At 42.9% G+C, this 20,627-nt stretch overlaps 1 protein-coding gene and 1 long non-coding RNA gene across 2 annotated transcripts; one reads left to right on the top strand and one right to left on the bottom strand.

Annotated features, from left to right (window-relative positions):
• Positions 1 to 7,210: 7,210 nt before the first annotated feature.
• On the bottom strand, positions 7,211 to 8,047 carry LOC135572775 (uncharacterized). Its single transcript, XR_010464473.1, has 2 exons — positions 7,839 to 8,047; positions 7,211 to 7,623 (listed from the first exon to the last, which is right to left on the bottom strand). It is a non-coding gene; the product is annotated as an uncharacterized LOC135572775 (long non-coding RNA).
• Positions 8,048 to 8,680: 633 nt separating this feature from the next.
• slco1e1 (solute carrier organic anion transporter family, member 1E1) lies at positions 8,681 to 16,877 on the top strand. Its single transcript, XM_029666264.2, has 16 exons — positions 8,681 to 8,901; positions 9,203 to 9,323; positions 9,914 to 10,064; positions 10,307 to 10,448; positions 10,774 to 10,906; positions 11,441 to 11,568; positions 11,797 to 11,943; positions 12,183 to 12,281; positions 12,471 to 12,704; positions 12,969 to 13,133; positions 13,659 to 13,854; positions 14,156 to 14,318; positions 15,274 to 15,458; positions 15,571 to 15,635; positions 15,726 to 15,843; positions 15,971 to 16,877. The coding sequence occupies exons 3-16, from the start codon at positions 9,963 to 9,965 to the stop codon at positions 16,533 to 16,535; spliced, it is 2,442 nt and encodes an 813-aa protein (XP_029522124.1). The 5' UTR covers positions 8,681 to 8,901; positions 9,203 to 9,323; positions 9,914 to 9,962; the 3' UTR covers positions 16,536 to 16,877.
• The last annotated feature ends 3,750 nt before the right edge of the window (positions 16,878 to 20,627 follow it).

Here is a 20,627-nt window from a genome sequence, read left to right as displayed (position 1 = left end):
TTAACAAGTAGATTTTTTTGCCACAACTCGGTACGGTCTTAAGCCAAGACCCAGTGCATTGGTAGGAATTGGTCGCTATTTGGGTAACAATGATTTTGCTGCTAGACTTCTTCGACCGAAGCCCCGATGCATTTTACCATCCTCTTAATGTTAAAATATGATCCCAATGAAGTATTTCTCCATATGAGTTCATTGAAAGTAGTTTACCAACCACAACCACTATTACGTGTTTCTATCACCCCCTTTCCTATCTGAAGGACCCTTGTACATACTATATACCAAAAACTTCTTACAACTGCTTTCAAAACTCGACTTCTGTCCTATTTCGATTGCTCTCTTGTTACATACACTGCCATGCAAAAGTATTCAGACCCCTTGTATTTGTTCACATTTTATTGTGTTACAAAGAGGGATTAAAATGTATTTAATTGTAATTTATTTGTCAACATTAATGTCAAAGTGGAATATCTTAATTTAAAAATATATATAAATAAAGAAAATCATAACTAAAATACAGTCGTTGCATAAGGATTCAGCCCCTTTGTTTAGGCAAACCTAAATGAGTTCAAGAGTAAAATGAGGCTTAATAAATCACATAATAAGTTACATGGCCTCAGTCTGTGTGAAATAATAGGGGTTGACATGAGGTTTATATGACTTAACCTTCCTCTGTCCCCCATACATACATCTTTAACGTCCCTCAGTCAAGTATTGAATTTCGGGCACAGATTCAACTACAAAGACCTTTTCGAAAGCCTCATAAAGATGGGCAGTGATTGGTGGATGGGTAACAACAAATCAGAAATGGAATATCTCTTTAAGCATGGTCAAGTTAGTAATTATGCTGTGAATGATTTATTAAACCACCCAGACACATCAAAGATAGAGCCGTCCTTCTGATCTGAGCTGCTGGACAGGAATTAAACTGTTACTATGAGGATATTGGTGATTGTAAAACAGCCACAGAGTTCAATGTCTGTGATGGGAGAAAACTGAGGATGGATCAACAACATTGCACTGACTCCACAATAATGAGTGAAAAAAATACAAATATAGAGAATATCCCAAAACATGCATATTGTACGCAACAAGGCAGTTTTGGTCTAAATGCAGAGTCTTATGTTTGGGGCAAATCACTGAGTAACTTACTCTTTATTTTCCCACATTGTGGTGGCTGCATCATTGAATGGCTATGCTTTGACCAGCAAATACTGGGGAGTTTTTCAGGATTAAAATACAAGGGATGGAGCTAAGCACAGGCAAAATCCTAGAAGAAAACCTGCTTCAGTCTGCTTTACACCAGAGACTCGGAGAGGAATTCACATTTCAGAAGGACACTAACCAACAACACAAGGCCAAACAACACAAGGAGCTGCTTACCAAGAAGTCAGTGAATGTTCCTGAGTGGCCAAGTTACAGTTTTGACTTAAATCTGCCCGAAAAGCTATGGCAAGAATTGAAAATCACATGTGATGACATGTGATTTGATGTGAAGTTAATGTGATAACATGTGACATGTGAAGCAACATGTGATAACATAAAGCTACACGTGACAACATGTGAGAACATGATCTCATGTGAATTAAATGTAACATGGGGATGCAACATCTCAACATGTGATACATGAAACTATACGTGACAACATGTGAGCACGTGAAAATAAAATCTTGTGAAATAAATGAAAAATAAATGTGACAACATGGGGATGCAAAATGTCAACATGTGATACCATGACACTACACGTGACACCATTTGAGCACTTGAAACCCCAGGTGTCTTAAATGTCAATTACAATATTTTAGAGCCAGAGGAAACCTAAAACTACGGGGTGTGCAGGAGAGTCTAAGATGAGGAAAGTGATGCGTTCATGGTGTTTGTGAGTAACTGTGAGGGAAATGGGAATCGTGGTCTGTTGCACCAGTCCTGTTCCTAGGGGACGGTTGTCTAGGGAAAGGACTGGGATGGGGGGTTGTAAAGGAACTAGAGGAATGCGCAATGATAAGGCCACTGACCGGTCTGCAGCACCTGAGTCCACTAGGGCAGGACTCAGTGGGGGGCCAGGATAGTCAGGGAAGGTGATAGGGAGGAGGACGGGCTGGGTGGGTGGCCAGAGAGGAGCAAGGCATGTCCACGCCTACCTGGGAAGGTGCAGGAGCTCTCCTCGGCCTGTCGCTTCCTCGCCTTGTTCTCGTTCTGTGTCAGGTGTTCCAGGGGTGGTCCGACTCCCGGCAGTAGGAGCAGAGACCCTGTTGACGGCGGCGTTGACGTTCCACAGGGTGAAGGTGCGTCGTGCCCACCTCCATGGACTCAGTCTCGCTGGAGGTTCCTGGGAGAGACCCGGACCCCCGGGATGGGCGACGACGGGCACGCATGAGAGTATCCAGGCGGATGGCCATGGCCATTTCCGAAACGTAGCAATGTTTAAGACATGGATTTCATGTTGTAATGTTAACAAGGTACCAAAAAGTAGTTAGAATTAATGTTTTCATTTTATTATCTAAACAAAACGTGTTTAATTCTTATTAACCTTTATATAACTAGGCAAGTCAGTGAAGAACAAATTCTTATTCACAATGACGGCCTACTCCGGCCAAAACCGGATGACGCTGGGCCAATTGTGCGCCACCTTATGGGACTCCCAATCATAGCCAGATGTGATACAGCCTGGATTCAAACCAGGTGCAATAGTGACACCTCTTGCACTGAGACACAGTGCCTTAGACTGCCACTCAGGATTAAAAAGTGAAATGGTTGTGGAAATCAGCCTTGTTTGCATAGCGATGACGAAGAGAACGTAATTTAGGCTGTAATGATCTCCAAAATTCTAATCATTAGGTCATCACACCGTTGATATAGCAACGGACGCTAATAGTTTATCGAATCCCATTGTGACGTAGAGGGGGACACTATTTGGCATGACAGGGCCCCATGCAACTCTCCACATATATCCACCTCAAGCTGGTCACAGGGAGCCTTTGGCCATTCCACTGGTGTCAGGGGTGCAGGAGTGGTTCTGCCTGATTTCCCACTCATCGGACATGCTGTGCAGTCCTTCACAAGACCTCAATATCACTGTCAATATTTCGCTACCAGACCGTGTCCCTGCGCCTTTGCTTCCCCTTAAAGATGCCCAGGTGCCGCTCAAGTGCCATGCGAAGCGCTCACACTTTCAGGACCTCTGGAATCAGGGTGCGATGTCCTCTGGTGATGCAAACTTCCACCCAGCATGAGACCTCATCTCTTACGCTGTAGAATGGCAGTAATGCAGTGTTAAACAAAACTGTGGCCACCAGACAGATTTTGACAACAATGCTAAAAAAATGACAGATAAATTCAAAATGAGAGGCTACAAGGACAAACCTCTTGATGCTGCAATGATTAAAAAAAATATCTCAAAAACCAGGAGAGGAATTGCTAAAAACTCAACCAAAGAAGAAAAACAATGCAACAGTCTTCGGAGAAAGTGTTCGGAGAAAATAAAAGAAATCCTGAAAAAACACTGGCTTAGTGCAGACAAAAAACAATTGCACACCTCTTCAAGGAACCCCCACTGGTGGTCTATAAGCATGGTCCCAATATTGGAGTTTTTTTTTTTTACCTTTATTTAACCAGGCAAGTCAGTTAAGAACACATTCTTTATTTCAATGACAGCCTGGGAACAGTGGGTTAACTGCCTGTTCAGGGGCAGAACGACAGATTTGTACCTTGTCAGCTCAGGGGTTTGAACTCGCAACCTTGCGGTTACTAGTCCAACGCTCTAACCACTAGGCTACCCTGCCACCCCAATAGCATGGTGAGATCTGACCTGCCCCCTGAGCCCACTCAGACACTCTTGACACCCATTCCAAATGGGAACTACAAAATGTGGCTCATGCCGACAGTGCAATAGCACTATAAAAACATCCTTCAGACACCCACATACAGGTCAAAAAATCCCTGTTAGGGGTATCATCTCATGCAAGACAAAGGGAGTAATCTAACTCATAACCCGTTCATGTGGGAAAGCCTGCGTAGGACAAACGAAAAGACAATTAAAACAACACATAGCTGAACACCACAGCTCAATCAGGTGTAAGAACATTGACTATCCAGTAGCAGTTGAAGCGAACCATCCTATCTCCTCCCTCAAATACACAGGCATTGAGCATGCTGCACTACCAAGCAAAGGAGGTAACATCGAGATCCAACTACTACAAAGGGAGGCTTACTGGATATTCTTTCTAAACACATTCACCCCTGGTGGTCTGAATATTGACTTTGATCTCAGGCCCTTCTTGTGAACAAGTCTTATCAATGGACATATTATTTCTACAGCTTATCAGCAGACACCCAATATGTTCCCCCTGTTATTGATGCTTATTATTATGGTTGAACCAAAAGATTACATGTAACAAAAAATAATAGGAAATAGGAAACAATTAAATATATATGTGAAATTGAATTAAACAATAATGTATGTTGATGTTAATATTATGTACAATATTTAATTGTGTTACCATATGATAACACTAGCCTATTATTTTCAATATGCTACAAAAAATTGTTTTTAACAGTTTCACTCAATCAATTCTAATTATGCCACGACTTCCACCGAAGGTGGCTCACCTGCCTGTTCGGGCGGCGCTCGGCGGTCGTCGTCACCGGTCTACTAGCTGCCACAGCTGCCACATCCCCATCAGAACCAAACATATACCTGTTTAACTGAAAACAAACACCTTGTAGCCTCAAAACATGGTTAACTAGAATTTTTACATAATGGATGGCCGGACCTTGCATCTGGGCTCCCGAGTGGCGCAGTGGTTTAAGGCACTGCATCTCAGTGCAAGAGGTGTCACTACAGTCCCTGGTTTGATTCCAGGCTGTATCACATCTGGCCATGATTGGGAGTCCCATAGGGCAGCGCACAATTGTCCCAGCATCGTCTGGGTTTGGCCAGGGTAGGTCATCATTGTAAATAAGAATTTATTCTTAACTGACTTGCCTAGTTAATTAAAAGTAAAAAAAATAAAATAAAAAAATCCAGGAAATTGATCCGAGTCCTTTGGGGCCCGCCAATGTGGATGAAACTTGATATATGGCATCTATGGACAAGTGTCTTTCAACGCAATATTTTACAGACTAGTATTTCAAACAAAAACATTAATGTGGGTGTAGTCTGGCACATAAATGTGCATAAATCAGACACGGATATTTGTAATGTAACTAAACTTGGTGCACATGTTCCAAACCCTGTCAAGACTCCACATATGCAAGTTTTCAAATTGACCACACGGTGGCGCTACAACGGGAACATATTTATATCTCTTGATCTGTTGAAATTGAAAATTGATCTGTTGAAATTGAAAATTGATCTGTTGAAATTGAAAACCTCTGTGGTTATTGTGTTGTGTTCATGTGCTTCGTGTTTGAGGTCTGGATTGTGATTCCTAGGATTTTTGTGTGGTGTCAAAATCTGACTAATTGTTGTAACTACTTATTTTGCTCTTTTTTTCTGTTATTCAAAAGGTGGAGAGATGGAGAGACGGAGAAGTTTGTCATAAGGTGGCTGTAGCTTGTACCAGAAAGAGAAAGGAGAGGACTAAACACAGCAAGGAAAGGGCGGATAGATCCAGGGAGACAGACACATTTACATACACACGTACATGTAAGGGATAAACACTGAAGCTTTGTACATTATATGGAAATAATGGACGACTTGCTACTGCCCGATTTGATTCGTTCCAGATAATGTGCGGAGCAGAGGCGTTTATCCCGCTTACACCACAGTTGCCAAAGAAAACAAGCACACATTTACTGGTAAAGATGACATGTTTTCATTGAGATTTAAATTTTGATAAGCAATTTCATACTATTTCATCCTTCCATTTAACCTGCTTGTTGGTTTGTTGACCCTCAATTTTAGCTTTGTTCTAAATGTTGTAATCTATTTTTTTGCAATTGAAGAATATTAGTTTGAGAACATATCAGTGGTGATGGAATGTTGTTGGTAGTACTATTTTTTACCTTGTAAAGCCCTGTTTTTAAGCGATCTTGTGAATTAATATAAATAATTATTGTCAACATTGAGAATGCTGTATATACAGTACTGTAGCCAGTGATTAGGACATATACTGTTATGGTGATATTGTTGTGCCGTTGTTAACCTTGCATATTCTTGTCATTTTCAATGATTTCCAAGGATTTGTAAATTGGCCATTAAGTGTATAACTTCTAGTAAATAATTTATGTGGGGATTGTGCCCTGTTGATATTTTACTTTAATCTCAACCATTGATATGGCTTCAACAACTGGTGAAAATAAGCAGTAACCAATATCACCAGAAGGCTGCACTGTCTACAGAAAGTATAACATCTTCTTTCCACTGTTATTCTGCTGAACAGTACGATGAAAGGAAAGGAATGAAGGTCAACTAGACCTTGAGTCTGCACATGCGTTGTAGTACAAACAACGCAAAATCCACCTAAGTGTTAAACCTGTATGTTCAATATATATCTTAACCTGCAGTACCTTCCTAACGTCACCCGCTGGCACTTCTATTACCTACAGTATGGAACTTAAACATAAATGTGTCTCTGCCATGCCATTTGACAAAAGCGTGAAGCAATAGTAAGGTCTCAACACAAAGGGCACTTTCCCTTGGTTGGTGCCCAGAAATGTGTCAGGTTCTTAACTGTTAATCCCTAAAACTCCTGTTGGGGCAAAGCTGCTTTCAGGGCGACCTGTCTGCCTGCACCACATGCATGCTGGTTAAACATGCTAATAACACATTCCCCTGACTCAGACTCAGCTGGGTCCACCCATTGGGACACATTTGGCCGAGCTGGTTTTGTAACCAGCAATGTTGCCTTATAGTCCTCTTTGACAGATTACAGTTTTTTCCAACTGCTTACACAAGTTTTCAAAACTGTCTCCTTTTTTTTCAAAACTCTACACACAATTCCCAAAACTGCACACACAAAATGCCTCACATCTCCTTCAAAATGTAACACTGCATTCAAAATGCCATAAACACATGTCAGAATGAAGCATTTGCATCAAATGGCAAACACTGCTTTCATAATAGTACATTTTTTGGATATACCATGTAAACACTGTTGTTCTAAATCTAAAGCTCTTTGGTCTTTCATAGGCTTATATCTATATTTCAATACAATGTTCTACAGTGAAGGTAATCTGCTGAGAGGGGTAACAAGTACACTGTAAACACCAATGCAATGTAGAAACAGAAAATATTTATTAGGCCAAACATTACTGTTGTATACAGTAGCATACAACAAAACCATAAACATATGTAAACCAAAAGTATATTCTTTAGAATACAGTAAAGAACACAATGTGTGTGTGGGGTCCCGGGGGGTCAGTCCAGGAATTGGTAGGGGGGGGATCACCAGTGCTAAGCTACGCTTCATCTCTTCTCCAGCCGGAGTCTGGCCACAATACTTGGCCAGACTCACAGGATACGTTTTCTCTTGCCAAACATTGAGGGAAGTATCTCCTAGCATGGCGTATCCAACCTTGGACAGAGGCAACCTCTATGTCCCCACATAGACCATATTTATAATTGGAGTCGCTTGTACATCTGTAAACAAGCGTCCTCGTCCTCCATGGCTTTGCCTTTCCACTCTGTACAGAATTCAAACACAGTATGTGTTCAGCATAGGAACTGTAAACAATGTACAAAAAAATGTAGTACAGCATGATAACCAACCTCATTCATTCAATGCAGTGCAGTAAATGGATGGCTTAAAGTTACAAATGTTTATGCAATACTATGCAGTCGTACGTATTTTTACAGTACATTGCTGTAATGCTAAAATAGTCATTAGATAGTTGCATACCTGTTCTCATTTCTGAAGGTTCGAATTATGGATGCCACTGTAAATCGACTCAAGTTGGGCTGGACTCTCAGTCCAGCCTCTCTCATGGTCAAACCGTGGTTGATCACATGATCAACAAGTTTTGCCCTAATCTCATCAGAGACGGCTCTCCTTCCTTCTCTTCTTTGCCCTCTTCCTCTCCCTCCTACTCCTCTTGCTCTCTGTCCATTGTTGGCATCCATTGTTCAAAACAGGTCATCTGACCTTTGACCTATTTATAGGCTTATACTACAGTAAAGCAGTGATTGGTTAGTGATCAGTTAAGCTATTAGTGTTTGCACATGTGAGGAGTGTGTGTGTGACCTGGTGAATAAGTGTAGCATTTTGATTGGTTGTGTTTGGAAAAGGAAAGCAAGTCACTTCCTGTTCGATTTTTGTGTTTCAGGTAGATAATTGTGTGTAGTGTTTTGAAAAAAGTGTTTTATGCAATTGACAACTGAGTCAAACGCTGAGAAATAGCTTATGGTTTTGGATATTTGGTGTGTAGTTTTGCACTTTGAGTGAGAGGTTTCAAAAATCGTGTGACATGAAAAGATTTTGTGTGTAAGCAGTTGGAAAAAACTGTAAATGCTTAACACGTGCAGCTGAGGTTTTGGTGGTGTACAAAACCTGCAGCCTGCACTTACAGGCGCCCCCAAGGACCCTTAGGGGTGCTTGATGTTTGGCACCCAGAAAGGTTGGTTTGAGGAAAGCAGGCTGTGTGAGAAAGGGAGATGCTGTGCAGCCTCTCAAGAGGTAACTAAGTTGATTTGCGTCTCTCTCTCTCTCTCTCTCTCTCTCTCCACACTCTCTCCACTTGTTTCTATTTAGGCATGTGTGTGGAATAGAAATGTTCCAGGCCTTTTGTTAGGCCGGTCCTCAGTACCTCCACTGCCACCCGCTCATATAATAGGAGCTCAGGCTCAGGCTCAGGGGGCAGAGAGTAGGAGGGGAAAGGTCTGCCACCATAATCAAGGAGGGAAAGAGGCGGGAGACTGTTTGTCTGGGATACACAGGAGGAGAGAGGAGCCCCAACTCAGGTCAGGTACTTTAACATTTATCCAGTGAGGTTCTCTGTGTGTGTGTGTGTGTGTGTGTGTGTGTGTGTGTGTGTGTGTGTGTGTTTTGGGGGTACTTGATGGATTCTGACTCTGCTATTATGAGACTTCAGGTTGGAGTGCTGAGAATTTGGGAGGGGAGAGAGAATTAGCCAGGCTAAATCTGGGGGGGGATTATCAGAAAACAGAAAAAGTGCTAGTTCCTTTGTCCAGCTATGCTCCCTGATCCACCATCTAACTCATGTACATATTTGCATTGTGTTGGCCTGTGTTTCCTATTGTTACTAGCATTTAAATGAAGCCAGAATCATCTTCGTCATCTCAGAACATGGATTTGATTTCCAGTACCTGACAGTAACTGTGCCGAGGTGTTTGTGAATAGCCACTTTTGGAATCTCATACTCCAGAGGTAAGTTATTAAGTCAGTATTTTCTTACTCATATTACCATGCTCAGTTTGGGGATAATTACGGTCGTGTAGGCTCTTGATGTGTGTGTAAAGAATCAAAAGTGTTTAGTTGGGTCTACTCTTTATAAAACTATTTGTTGAATGGTTTAAAATCCATTGAAAGCTGCTTTCAATTCATGTTGGCTCTGAACAAGTCTTGACTTAGCTTGTTTTGCCAAGGAAAGTGAAAACGAGTAAAATGGAAAATAAATGGAAAGGAACATGGAAGAACCTCAAAGAACATTGCCTTTTCAAGATCATGTAACATCAAACATAACATCAAAATGCATCTTATATTTCTGCCCTTACAGAAAAACCACATTATTTCACTTGTTGAAAGTCACATGATTTCACATGTGATATTTTATGCGAAATCATGTGAAAACATGTTTTGAAACACTTCAAGTGATCACGTTTTCACATGTGTAGTTTTGTGTAATCACATGTTGCTTTACATGTTATCACATTAACTTCACATAAGATCACGTGATCACATGAAAACATGTTTTTGGAACACTTCACGTGTGAAATTCATGTGTTTTTTTGCGTAAGGGTGAGCAAGCTGAGAGGCAGTGGGCTGTCCTGTATCTGACTGGATAGAATGGGCGATCCAGCGGAGGACAGAGGGAAGCTGACCAGCCAACAGGAGCTATGTGTTTCTGACAAGCAGGCCACCAAACGCCCCTGCTGTTCCACACTCAAGGTGCTTAATAATGCTTTAAAATGCACACAAATTAATGTGCATGCACTCTGTCTGCACACGCATCCACGCATGTGCACACACACAGACAGATGTGCGAAACATATGCACTCACGTCATTCCCATGAGTACACATTGGCACGCACATAAGCATGCACACACACACACACGTTGACAAACAACCATTGGCAAGCACATAGACCCGGAGAAACACACACTAATGTTCTCTCCCTTGTGTTTGTCAGCTGTTCATCGTGGCCCTGTCATTCGCCTACTTCTCCAAGGTTCTGTCAGGGACCTACATGAAGAGTGCCATCACTCAGATAGAGAGACGCTTTGACCTGTCCAGCTCTCTCATCGGACTCATAGACGGCAGCTTTGAGATGGGTATCAACAATAACATTAAGTTGCTTGAGAATTCATGTCGTGAAAACTAGATCTTCACTACAGACTACAGGGTGGTCCATTTTTGTTGTGATTCAGTCAGTCTGCTCTCAATACTGTTCTGTTTTGTAGTTGTTCCTATTAATTGATTAACTGGCAGTTTGTCCACACCTCTACTGTCAAACCCCTAACATTGTTTTATGTGCTGCTATGTTGCGGTAGCCTGGAACCCAAACTGTTATGCTATTTTTAGTTGAAAAAAAACAGAGCTTAAATTTGAGCTTAAATTTGCGTTTCCAGGCTACTGTAGTATTGTGGTTTCTTGCAGGTAACCTGCTGTTCCTGGCTGTGGTCAGCCATTTTGGCGCAAAGATGCACCGGCCCAGGCTCATTGCTGTGGGCTGTTTCCTCATGGCTGTAGGATCATTCCTCACAGGCCTGCCACACTTCTTCATGGAACGGTAAAACAATTGAAATACTGGTTAAACTTATATTGTCGAGATACTCCTATACGGATGATAGTTTCACTTTAGAAATAAAGAAATGTATGCAGTTGCTGATTAATCTCGGTTAACTAAGAACTAAAGTATTGCGTAATTGGTCAGCTGCTTGATTGTGTTATGGAGCTATACATGTTAACAGATTAGCAGATGCTATAAGAAGGAGCGTAATCGGAATGAGGAGCTCCGCCTTCTCTCTTTACAAGTCCAAGTCAACGGGCCAAATGTCCCCTCCCCTTTCGAAATTGGAAATCTGCTAACACACAAAATAACCAGTAACAACAAAACCACAGAAACTACTGCTGCTCGTTAGCCTATGCATCCCATTCCTTCCTCACGGGTTCTGCGTAATCAGTTGTGTTTACGTAGATCTGTCCACGAAAGATTAGTTGTTGATCAGCGTCTCATCTCAACGAATCACATCTTTTGAATCCGTATTCATCACATGGCCCGTAGAACATGACATGACTACTAACTGGTCTGTCTCTTCTACAGCTACACATTTGACACAGTCATCCAAGGCTCAATGAATGACAGTGTCAGTATAACTCCATGTCTGGATCTTCTAAATCAGACAGACATCCCTGAGATCCAGAGGGAGACACCTTCGGACATCAACACAGGTACCAATCACAGAGAAACATCTTCACCTGTTTGTACCTTACAGCAGGAGTCTTGTCAAAGGCTGAACCAGCATGAGACTTTACTTACAATGCTATTTCTGCAGGCCCTACAGATGCCCTATTGGCTTCATAGGGAACCATGGTGCAGCGTACAAGTTGTACATACGTCATCCCTGATAGAGGAGTTATACTGTGCACCTGTGTGTCTCTGTATGATTCCCTCTGTAGACTGTGTGAGGGACTCCAGCTCCCACATGTGGATTTATGTGTTTCTGGGAAACGCTCTGAGGGGCATAGGAGAGACCCCCGTCACCCCACTAGGCATCTCCTACATCGACGACTTCGCTAAAGCTGAAAACTCTGCTTTTTACATTGGTGCGTTAATTTGACTCGCAGCAGAGCAGAAGCCACTGTGTGTGTGTGTGTGTGTGTGTGTGTGTGTGTGTGTGTGTGTTAACCGTCAAATGAGTGTGAGTCATGTATTGTAAATATGTCATGACTAGGTTTCGCATTTATTGAAAGTTCCAGGAATTTTACAACCCTAGTTGTGACTTATGTACAGTAAACTGAGTAGATCGGGCTGTAGGCCTAACTGTGTGTTTTATGATTGACAGCATGTCTACAGACCATCACACTGCTAGGTCCCATGTTCGGTTTCCTGCTGGGGTCGTTGTGTGCCAGTCTCTATGTAGACATTGGATATGTCGATCTGGGTAAGAGAATCACATACTGTACACATTATTGTGTTAGGGTCCTTTCTACTAAGCAATGTATATTCATTTTGGATCCAAATGAATTCAAAACCACTCAAAAAGACTCAAATAATTATATTTATGTTATTTGTATTCTCAGTATAGTATGTGTATCAGTGCTTATGATAGAGATGTCTCTCACACTTCCAGAGACTGTGACCATCACTCCCAAGGATGCCCGCTGGGTGGGGGCCTGGTGGCTGGGCTTCCTGGTCTCCTCTGTCATCATGCTCCTGTCAGGCATCCCCTTCTGGTTTCTTCCCCGCTCGCTGCCAAAGCAGGGAGAGGAGAACAAGCTGCCCCCTAGCCCCCCTACTCAGGATGGGACAGAGAACAACGACGCCACCTCACATCAGGCCATGGCGCTGGCTGAAATTGCAAAAGGTGGTCAGTCTTTCATTGGCGATTTTCAGATCGCTTATGAATAGAGCCCAGTCACTCAGGTCAAGTGAACAAGAAAATGCCTGGCCCTATTTATGTACAGGAAATAGAATCCTGTATATTTTATGATGGACATTTATATTCCAATACAGGAACCATACATTATATACAGGGCCCTCTAACTGTAAATAATAAAGACTCAAAGCATTCACATAACCAAAACCAGAAAAAGTAACTGTGTTGTATGTTTTTCTCGTGTATCTTCAGGTTTCATACCATCACTGAAGAAGCTGCTGAGCACACCAGCGTACTTTCTGCTTCTGTGTGGCAGCCTCCTGAAGTTCAACTCCTTCATTGGCCTGCTCACGTTCAAAGCCAAGTACATGGAACAGCAGTTTGGCCAATCAGCAGCCAGAGCCAACTTCCTCATTGGTTAGATACTGTAGCTACATGTTTCTCAATCAGCTACCGTCTTTATAAACCAACTGTGGCCCCTCCGTCACGTTTCTTTCTGCTTCGTTTTCATTGTAAAGTCAAACTCTAGTGGTTGGATTGGACCTGAGGTTTGGGTCAAAGACAGAGACATAAGGGCTGCGTTTTAGACAGGCAGCCCAAATTATATTTTTTCCACTAATTGGTCTTTTGACCAATCACATCAGATATTTTCACATCAGATATTTTTCAGATTTGATCTGATTGGTCAAAAGACCAATTGCTCAAAAAAAGATCTGAATTGGGCTGCCTGTCTAAACAAAGCCATAGAAACCTGGACATGCTCCAACTGAAATGTTCCCTCATGTCAGCATTGATGTTGAATGGCATTAAATAAATAAAAAATGTAGGTTTGTTGTGACTGAGTAGAAAAGAAACTCCAGTACACTGGTGATCTAATGCATCTTTAGATGCAGTATATATATTTTTCTGGTAACACTATAGATGGAAGTATTACTTTTCCAGGTGTGTTGAACCTGCCTGTGGTTGCCGTGGGGATATTCCTGGGCGGTCTACTGATGAAGAGGTATAAGCTTGGTGTTGTGTCTGGAGCCCAGCTGTCTTTCGTCACCTCCTTCATGGCCTACCTCCTCCTCCTTCTGCAGTTTGGCACTAAGTGTGACAACGTTCAGGTGGCTGGGCTGACCGTGTCCTACAATGGGTAAATATGACATCTGATTAGTTGGTTGGTTGGTTGGTAGGTAGGTTGATTAATTCATTCAATCATTGAGTTAATTCATTTATATAAAAACAAAAAAAGTTTTAATCAGTGGAATATGAGGGAGAGTGAGACCAAAACACACATGGGCTTGTGCCGGGGCTCCCTCTTGTGGGAATATACAGTATGGTTGTTACTGAGCCAGGATCCCTGCCTGTTGTGTCACTGTGCCTATGTCATTGATAGTTCAGCAACAATTATTTAAACATCATTATGATTGGCATCCATTTTCTCTGTCCCCCAGGACCCCTGGTGTAGTGTACAACGGCAACCTGTGGTCAGAGTGTAACAGAGATTGCTCCTGCTTGGCTGGGGAGTGGGACCCTGTGTGTTCAGACAACGGCATCACGTACACCTCCCCCTGCCTCGCAGGCTGCTCCAGCTCTACAGGATACGGCAAGAACACGGTACAAATACTATTAATGTACTGAGTGTACAAAACCTTCACAGGGATGCTGGCCCATGTTGACTCCAATGCTTCCCACAGTTGGGTCAAGTTGGCTATGTCCTTTGTCTTGATGCACACGGGAAACTTTTGAGCGTAAAAAACCCAGCAGTGTGTCAGTTCTTAACAAAAACCGGCATTGAAAAAAGTTATTTTCAACAATTACCTTGGGCCTTATCTCCCACCCGGGACGAAGAGGACTAAGTAATTGCTGATTGGCAATCAAGTATTATTTTGATGTACGGAAAAAAAGTTGGTATTCAATTCCCATGTAGAGAAAGTTCAACACAAACACAGGATATGGGGTAAACATGGTATTACGTCATTACATACTAGGCCCTACTGCCCCGAGACAAGGCTGTAGACTCCTGTGGCTTTGACAGTCGTGTCAAAGAGCAAATACTTTACCTGATCAGAGCATTGGAAGTCCCCCAGGGTAACCCTAACCCTTAGACATGGGTTTGGTGAGTCTACAGCACAGGAGGTTGGTGGCACCTAAATTGAGGAGGATGGGCTCCTGGTAATGGCTGGAACGGAATGCCATTCCATTCGCTCCGTTCAAGACGTTATTATGAGCCGTCCTCCCCTCAGCTGCCTCCTTCGGTTTACAGCCATGTTTTGTCTATTGTTTGAACTACAAGGTGTAAATAATTGACCGTGTGTGCTCTTATCTCCACTGAACTATGTTGACACTGTGAAATAGTAGAAAAGTATGTGATATGTGCACTCTCATAATTGCAATAAGAGTACAACGTCAGTCATCGTCTAACTGTGAAATTATCAGCAAACTGTAAAGATAATAAATAGGTTATAAAATAGTGGGAAAAAAACAGCTATATACTATATATATATAGAGAGAGAGATTATAGACCATAACAGAGAAACTATAACTACTGTATTTGTTGTTGTTCTACAAGGTATTCCACAACTGTAGCTGTGTGCTGTCCTCCTCTGCACCAGAGGGCAGCATGTCAGTAATATTAGGCCAGTGTCCTCGCAGCAGAGAGTGCAGCCGCAGCTTCACTTCCTACATGGCTGTGTCCGTACTCAGCTCCTTTATCAACTCCCTTGGGACCACGCCTGGATACATGGTCATCATACGGTCAGTCGCCATGTTCCAATACTTGTGTGACCAACCGGGGTTGGAACCTGGGACACCTGCTGCCACAAGACTGTGTTAGACTGTGTATGTGATGTGTAATGTGTGTTTGTAGGTGCATCAAGCCCGAGCTAAAATCCCTGGCGTTAGGTATCCAAACTTTGGTGATGAGAACCCTAGGTAAGTCTTAATTTTCTCTGTTGTACGTAAAGACCCCTTGATATCATAGAGGTCCTTAATACAGCCTACTGAACTCTGATCTCTTTGTAGGGGGTATTCCAGCACCAGTGTACTTCGGGGCTTTGATTGACTCAACATGTTTGAGGTGGGGGATCAAGAAATGCGGGGGCAGAGGTGCCTGTCGAATGTATGACTCTGATATGTACAGGTAAGTTCATTGTGTGTGTGGGCTCACGCCAATGTGTGCGTGCGTCCATGTGTGTGTGCATACTCTGAGGTGTGTTTGAATATGAATGAGCAGCAGTGTTGTGATGTGTCCTATCCCATCCTTGCAGGGTGATCTTCCTTGGCCTCATCACATGTCTCAGTGGCTCCTCCTACTTTTTCATCATCGCAGTCATTGCCCTGCTGAGGATACAGTTTAGGAAGGAGGGGGACACCACAACGGGACAGCCCCCACACTCATCGCTAGCGATCGAACTTCAGACTCCCCCAAAAACCACTGAACCCCTCAACACACCGAAGGAAATTGAGGTGCACACCCCTAAAGAGGGAGAAAGAGAGGGAGAGCCGGAACAGGATAACTCCCTCCAAACTCAAAAAGACACAGAGGTGGAGGAGGAACTATCCAACACCCAAGTAGAGAGAACGAGTGACCTCAGTCTAACTCACAGCCAGAAAGAGGAGGTGGAAGAGGTGTTCAGTAGAAGAGAGGAGGATGTTACTCCAGATGCCATCCCTCCTGCTCCTGTGAGCAAGGAAGACGAGAAGCCTTCTGATCAGGCCAACGAGCAGGCGGAGGGAGAGGTCATAGTGATTCACACCCACAGAGAGAAAGACAACCCACACAACCTCTTGGCTGAGATGAACCACACAGAGGTAGAGGGCCTTCAGGGCTAGCCAGTCGGCCTGCCTGCTCCTCAAGTCAATTGTATTTAAATTCATGTTCATTAAAGATTTGTACTCAATAATTTAAATGTGCCATTTACTTAAAAGTATAAATTTTCACTGTCTGCAACCCTTAAGAAGCAGGGTGAGTCTGGGTCTCCCTTTTACTGGGCAAACACAACTTGCATATCATCATAGACCAGGCCGAAACGTTAACTTTGCTTGAATAAAACAACGCATTTTGATTAAAGTATTTGGTTGCACCTCAACGTTGGTTGAGCACCCTCCATTTTTTGGGCAAATAATACTGTAATAAATAAAAATGTAATAAGTAAATGATTAAAATCATTAAAATTGCAATTGGGATGTTTCCCACTTATTTACACAACCTACTCCACACTTTCAAAGTGAAAGTTTATAGACATTTTCTGAAATGAATTAAGTAGTAAACAGAAGAAAAGCAGAATTGAAGCCAATTATAATGCAAATAATTTAATGGTCTATGGATCAATTCCATTTCTGAAAGTCTGATGAATAATTCATATTGTTACTCCTCTTCCTTGTGGCAGGAGCAGCAGCACACTGCCCTCAAATGTTTTTATTTTTATTTTAAAAAATGAAAAATTGCCGGACTGCCCCTTTCCTCGCTCTGCATGGAAAATCCAGGGTGACATCTGGGGTGACCACAGCAACAGAAAGGGAAAAGAGGGACAGAATGTAAACAAATGCAAACTGTAGGTTCTAAACTCTGGCCAGTTGAAAGGTTCTACCAAGATGTCATGATAAACGGCACCTGTCAGAGTGCTCTCTGTAAGTGTTACTCACCTGCTTGGATGTCAGCTGGCAGAGTGGCGAAGACAGACGTCGTGAGAGTCTTTTCTTCAGGTGTGACATCCACAACCTCCAAGAGGGAAGAGATGGGCTCTGCCTCTGTGTTAGGGACAATGTCCACAACCTCCAGGTGGGAAGAAGCCTGGTCTGCCTCTGTGTTAGGGGGGTTTACAACAACCTCCAGGTAGGAAGAGACGGGTTCTGCCTCTGTGTTAGGGCCAATGTCCACAACCTCCAGGTGGGAAGAAGCCTGGTCTGCCTCTGTGTTAGGGGTGACAACAACAATCCTGATAGGCATCTGTCAGAGTGCTCTCTATCAGTGCTACTCACCTGCTTGGATATCAGCTGGTAGTGTGGTGGAGACGTCCACCGCGAGGACAGGGGGGACTGGTAGGGTGGCTGCAGTGGGCTGGAAGCAGCTCTGCACCTCGTCCGCCACAAAGGCACAGACAGAGCTCATTAATAAAGGCAGTGCGTGGAGAAGGACTGACTGATTCTCCCGAGGATCAACCGCATAGTGTCAAAAGCAGCAGCCCGGGAGAAAGGGATTTGAGAGGAAGGGGCCTTCAACATAGTGGAGAGCTTCCCCCCTCTGGCCGCCACTGTGCACACGGCCATCCTGCTTAGGAGGATAGGGTGCTCTGAATGGCCTTCCTCTGGCTGAAGCCACAGCGCCAGGAGGAGCCTGGGCACCACCTCCACCACCACTTGTGATGGGCTGAGCAGGTTGATACCGGCTCATTGGACAGCTCGCACGGAATGCTCGTCACAGCTTTCTCCACAATGCTGTGGACCTTAGGGTCGCTGAAATCAACAAAAAGGAGAAGACAAAGCTAAACGACGTGCAATGTGCACAGAGGACACTGCCCTAGTCTTTTTCTGCATAGCTCCAGATGTGTTGATGAATGGATCAAGCCGTTTGCAGGGCAGTACATGGAACACATGTCAGCTGGAGAGGTGGGGTGCAGAAAGCCTCGTGCTCTAAATACATCATTATTAGGCAAGTGTTTACTTCCCAGGCCTGCCGTAGGATACAGGAAGTCCCATTAGTGTAATTTCACAACAGATATATTCTACTGTAATAACTAGTTGTTGAAAGGCTAGAAAAGAGCGCACTGGTTTGTAGTATGTCTCTAACTCTCATTCTCTTACCAGCCGAGCAAGGTCGTTGACCTCCTCCAGGGTTTCCTTCCACACCCTTTAAATAAAACACAGATAAATTAAACTTTCCTGACTTCCTATTGTTCTGTTGTTTATTTTGGCAAAGAGGGTGAGTGCTGATGTGGTACTCACCTCTCCCTAAGGGATTTTTTGCCCTGAGACACCAGCCAGTCGCTCCGTGGTCACATGGGGCGGGACCTGACCTTGACTCAGGAGCAACAGATAGTGAACCATGAGCTTCTTTTGCACAAGATGAGGTAAGGTGTGAGAACGTGCCACGAAATAACATATAATGTGCTTTCAGAAGGGCCTCTCACAACATTTCACAACTGCTCATGCCTCACAATTTGCAAGTGATATTTAGAACTCTTATGTCACGACTTCTGCCGAAGTCGATGCCTCTCCTTGTTCGGGCGGTACTCGGCGGTCGACGTCACCGGTCTTCTAGCCATCATTGATCCATTTATCATTTTCCATTGGTTTTGTCTTGTCTTCCTACACACCTGGTTCCAATCCCATTCATTACATGTTGTGTATTTAACCCTCTGTTTCCCCTCATGTCCTTGTCAGAGATAGTTTGTTTGTATATTTGTGTATTATGTATTGGTACGCGACGCGTTCTTGTACCCACTTTTATTTTATCTTGTATTTTTGATTATGGAGTTTTGTCAAGTCTATTAAACGATTCCATTTATACCAAGTTCGATTCTCCTGCGCCTGACTTCCCTGCCACCTACACACACGACATTACATCTTATGACCACCTTCTCTAAACTGCCTTGAAATAAAACTTGTTTTGGGATGAATCTCTCTCTTCTTTCTGTTGTTCCTGTTTTTGTGGGATGAATCTTACCTGTTTATTATAATATGTTGCCTCCCAGCAGGCCTGCAGAGTCTGAAAATAAAGGCTGCTGCTACAGAATTCCTTTGAAGAGAATAAAACGAATTATGCTTTATTAGGCACATTATGCACAGGCATTTACAGTATGCTAAAAATCAATATCTCCTAAGATTACCTTAAAACCTCTTAAGGCTGTTGCGAATTTTCGCAGCTTTTTGTTAAAAATCGCGCAACATTTCAGCGCCCTGCTACTCATGCCAGGAATATAGTATATGCATATGATTAGTATGTGTGGATAGAAAACACTCAGACGTTTCTAAAACTGGTTAAATCGAAAAGTGCAGGAAAATCACTGAAAATTGACAAATATATCCATGCGTCACTTCAACCGATTGTTAAAGGTGACCCAGATTAAATGAGGCCGAGGTTGCAATACCTACAGTTTCCACACGATGTCAACAGTCTTGTCATTTGCCTAGGCTTTGTTTCTTGGTCAAACGAAGAAGAGACAGCCCATTTCTTCAGGTATCCGACCGGATATTTTGCGGACAGCTATAGAATATACATAATCAATTTGATCGCTTATTAACGTTTACTAATACCTAAAGTTGCATTACAAAACTATTTCGAAGTGTTTTGTGAAAGTTTATCGTCGACTTTTTTAATTAAAAAAAATGACGTTACGTTAGAAAACGCTATTTTTTTCGTTGTTCACACAGTCTTCATAGATCGATATCTAGGCTATATATGGACCGATTTAATCGAAAAAAGACCCAAAATGATGTTTATGGGACATCTAGGAGTGCCAAGAAAGAAGCTCGTCAAAGGTAATGAATGTTTTATATTTTATTTCTGCGTTTTGGGTAGCCCCGGCTACCGCAAAATCTGTCGTTAGGTGACGTTGCAGTATTTTGGGGGTACATGCTATCAGATAATAGCTTCTCATGCTTTCGCCGAAAAGCATTTTACAAATCTGACTCGGTAGCTAGATTCACAACGAGTGTAGCTTTAATTCAGTACCTTGTATGTGTATTTTAATGAAAGTTTGAGTTTTATCAAAAACTATACGTGGCGCACTTGAAATTTCCGCTGATTTGATTCCCACAACGGGACCGCTTCTCTAACAAGTTAATGGGACCATCCGGAATGCTCCCACCCCTATTCATGGTCAGACGGGGAAGAAATGCAGCACTATATATATACGGGATGCTCTAGAGATAACAGGAATGACTTAAAGACGCAAATGATCAATGACTGTGGAGTTATCCAAA

Source organism: Oncorhynchus nerka, linkage group LG8, assembly GCF_034236695.1.
Source record: "Oncorhynchus nerka isolate Pitt River linkage group LG8, Oner_Uvic_2.0, whole genome shotgun sequence".
Taxonomy (NCBI): domain Eukaryota; kingdom Metazoa; phylum Chordata; class Actinopteri; order Salmoniformes; family Salmonidae; genus Oncorhynchus; species Oncorhynchus nerka.
This window is presented reverse-complemented; position numbering and strand designations above follow the sequence as displayed.

Bases quoted from the DNA above. Each gene is read 5' to 3' on its own strand.
- slco1e1 (XM_029666264.2), top strand. From the start codon at position 9,963: ATGGGCGATCCAGCGGAGGACAGAGGGAAGCTGACCAGCCAACAGGAG. The intron at 10,907-11,440 runs GTAAAACAATTG...TCTCTTCTACAG, and splicing joins CCACACTTCTTCATGGAACG to CTACACATTTGACACAGTCA. The intron at 13,855-14,155 runs GTAAATATGACA...TCTGTCCCCCAG, and splicing joins CTGACCGTGTCCTACAATGG to GACCCCTGGTGTAGTGTACA.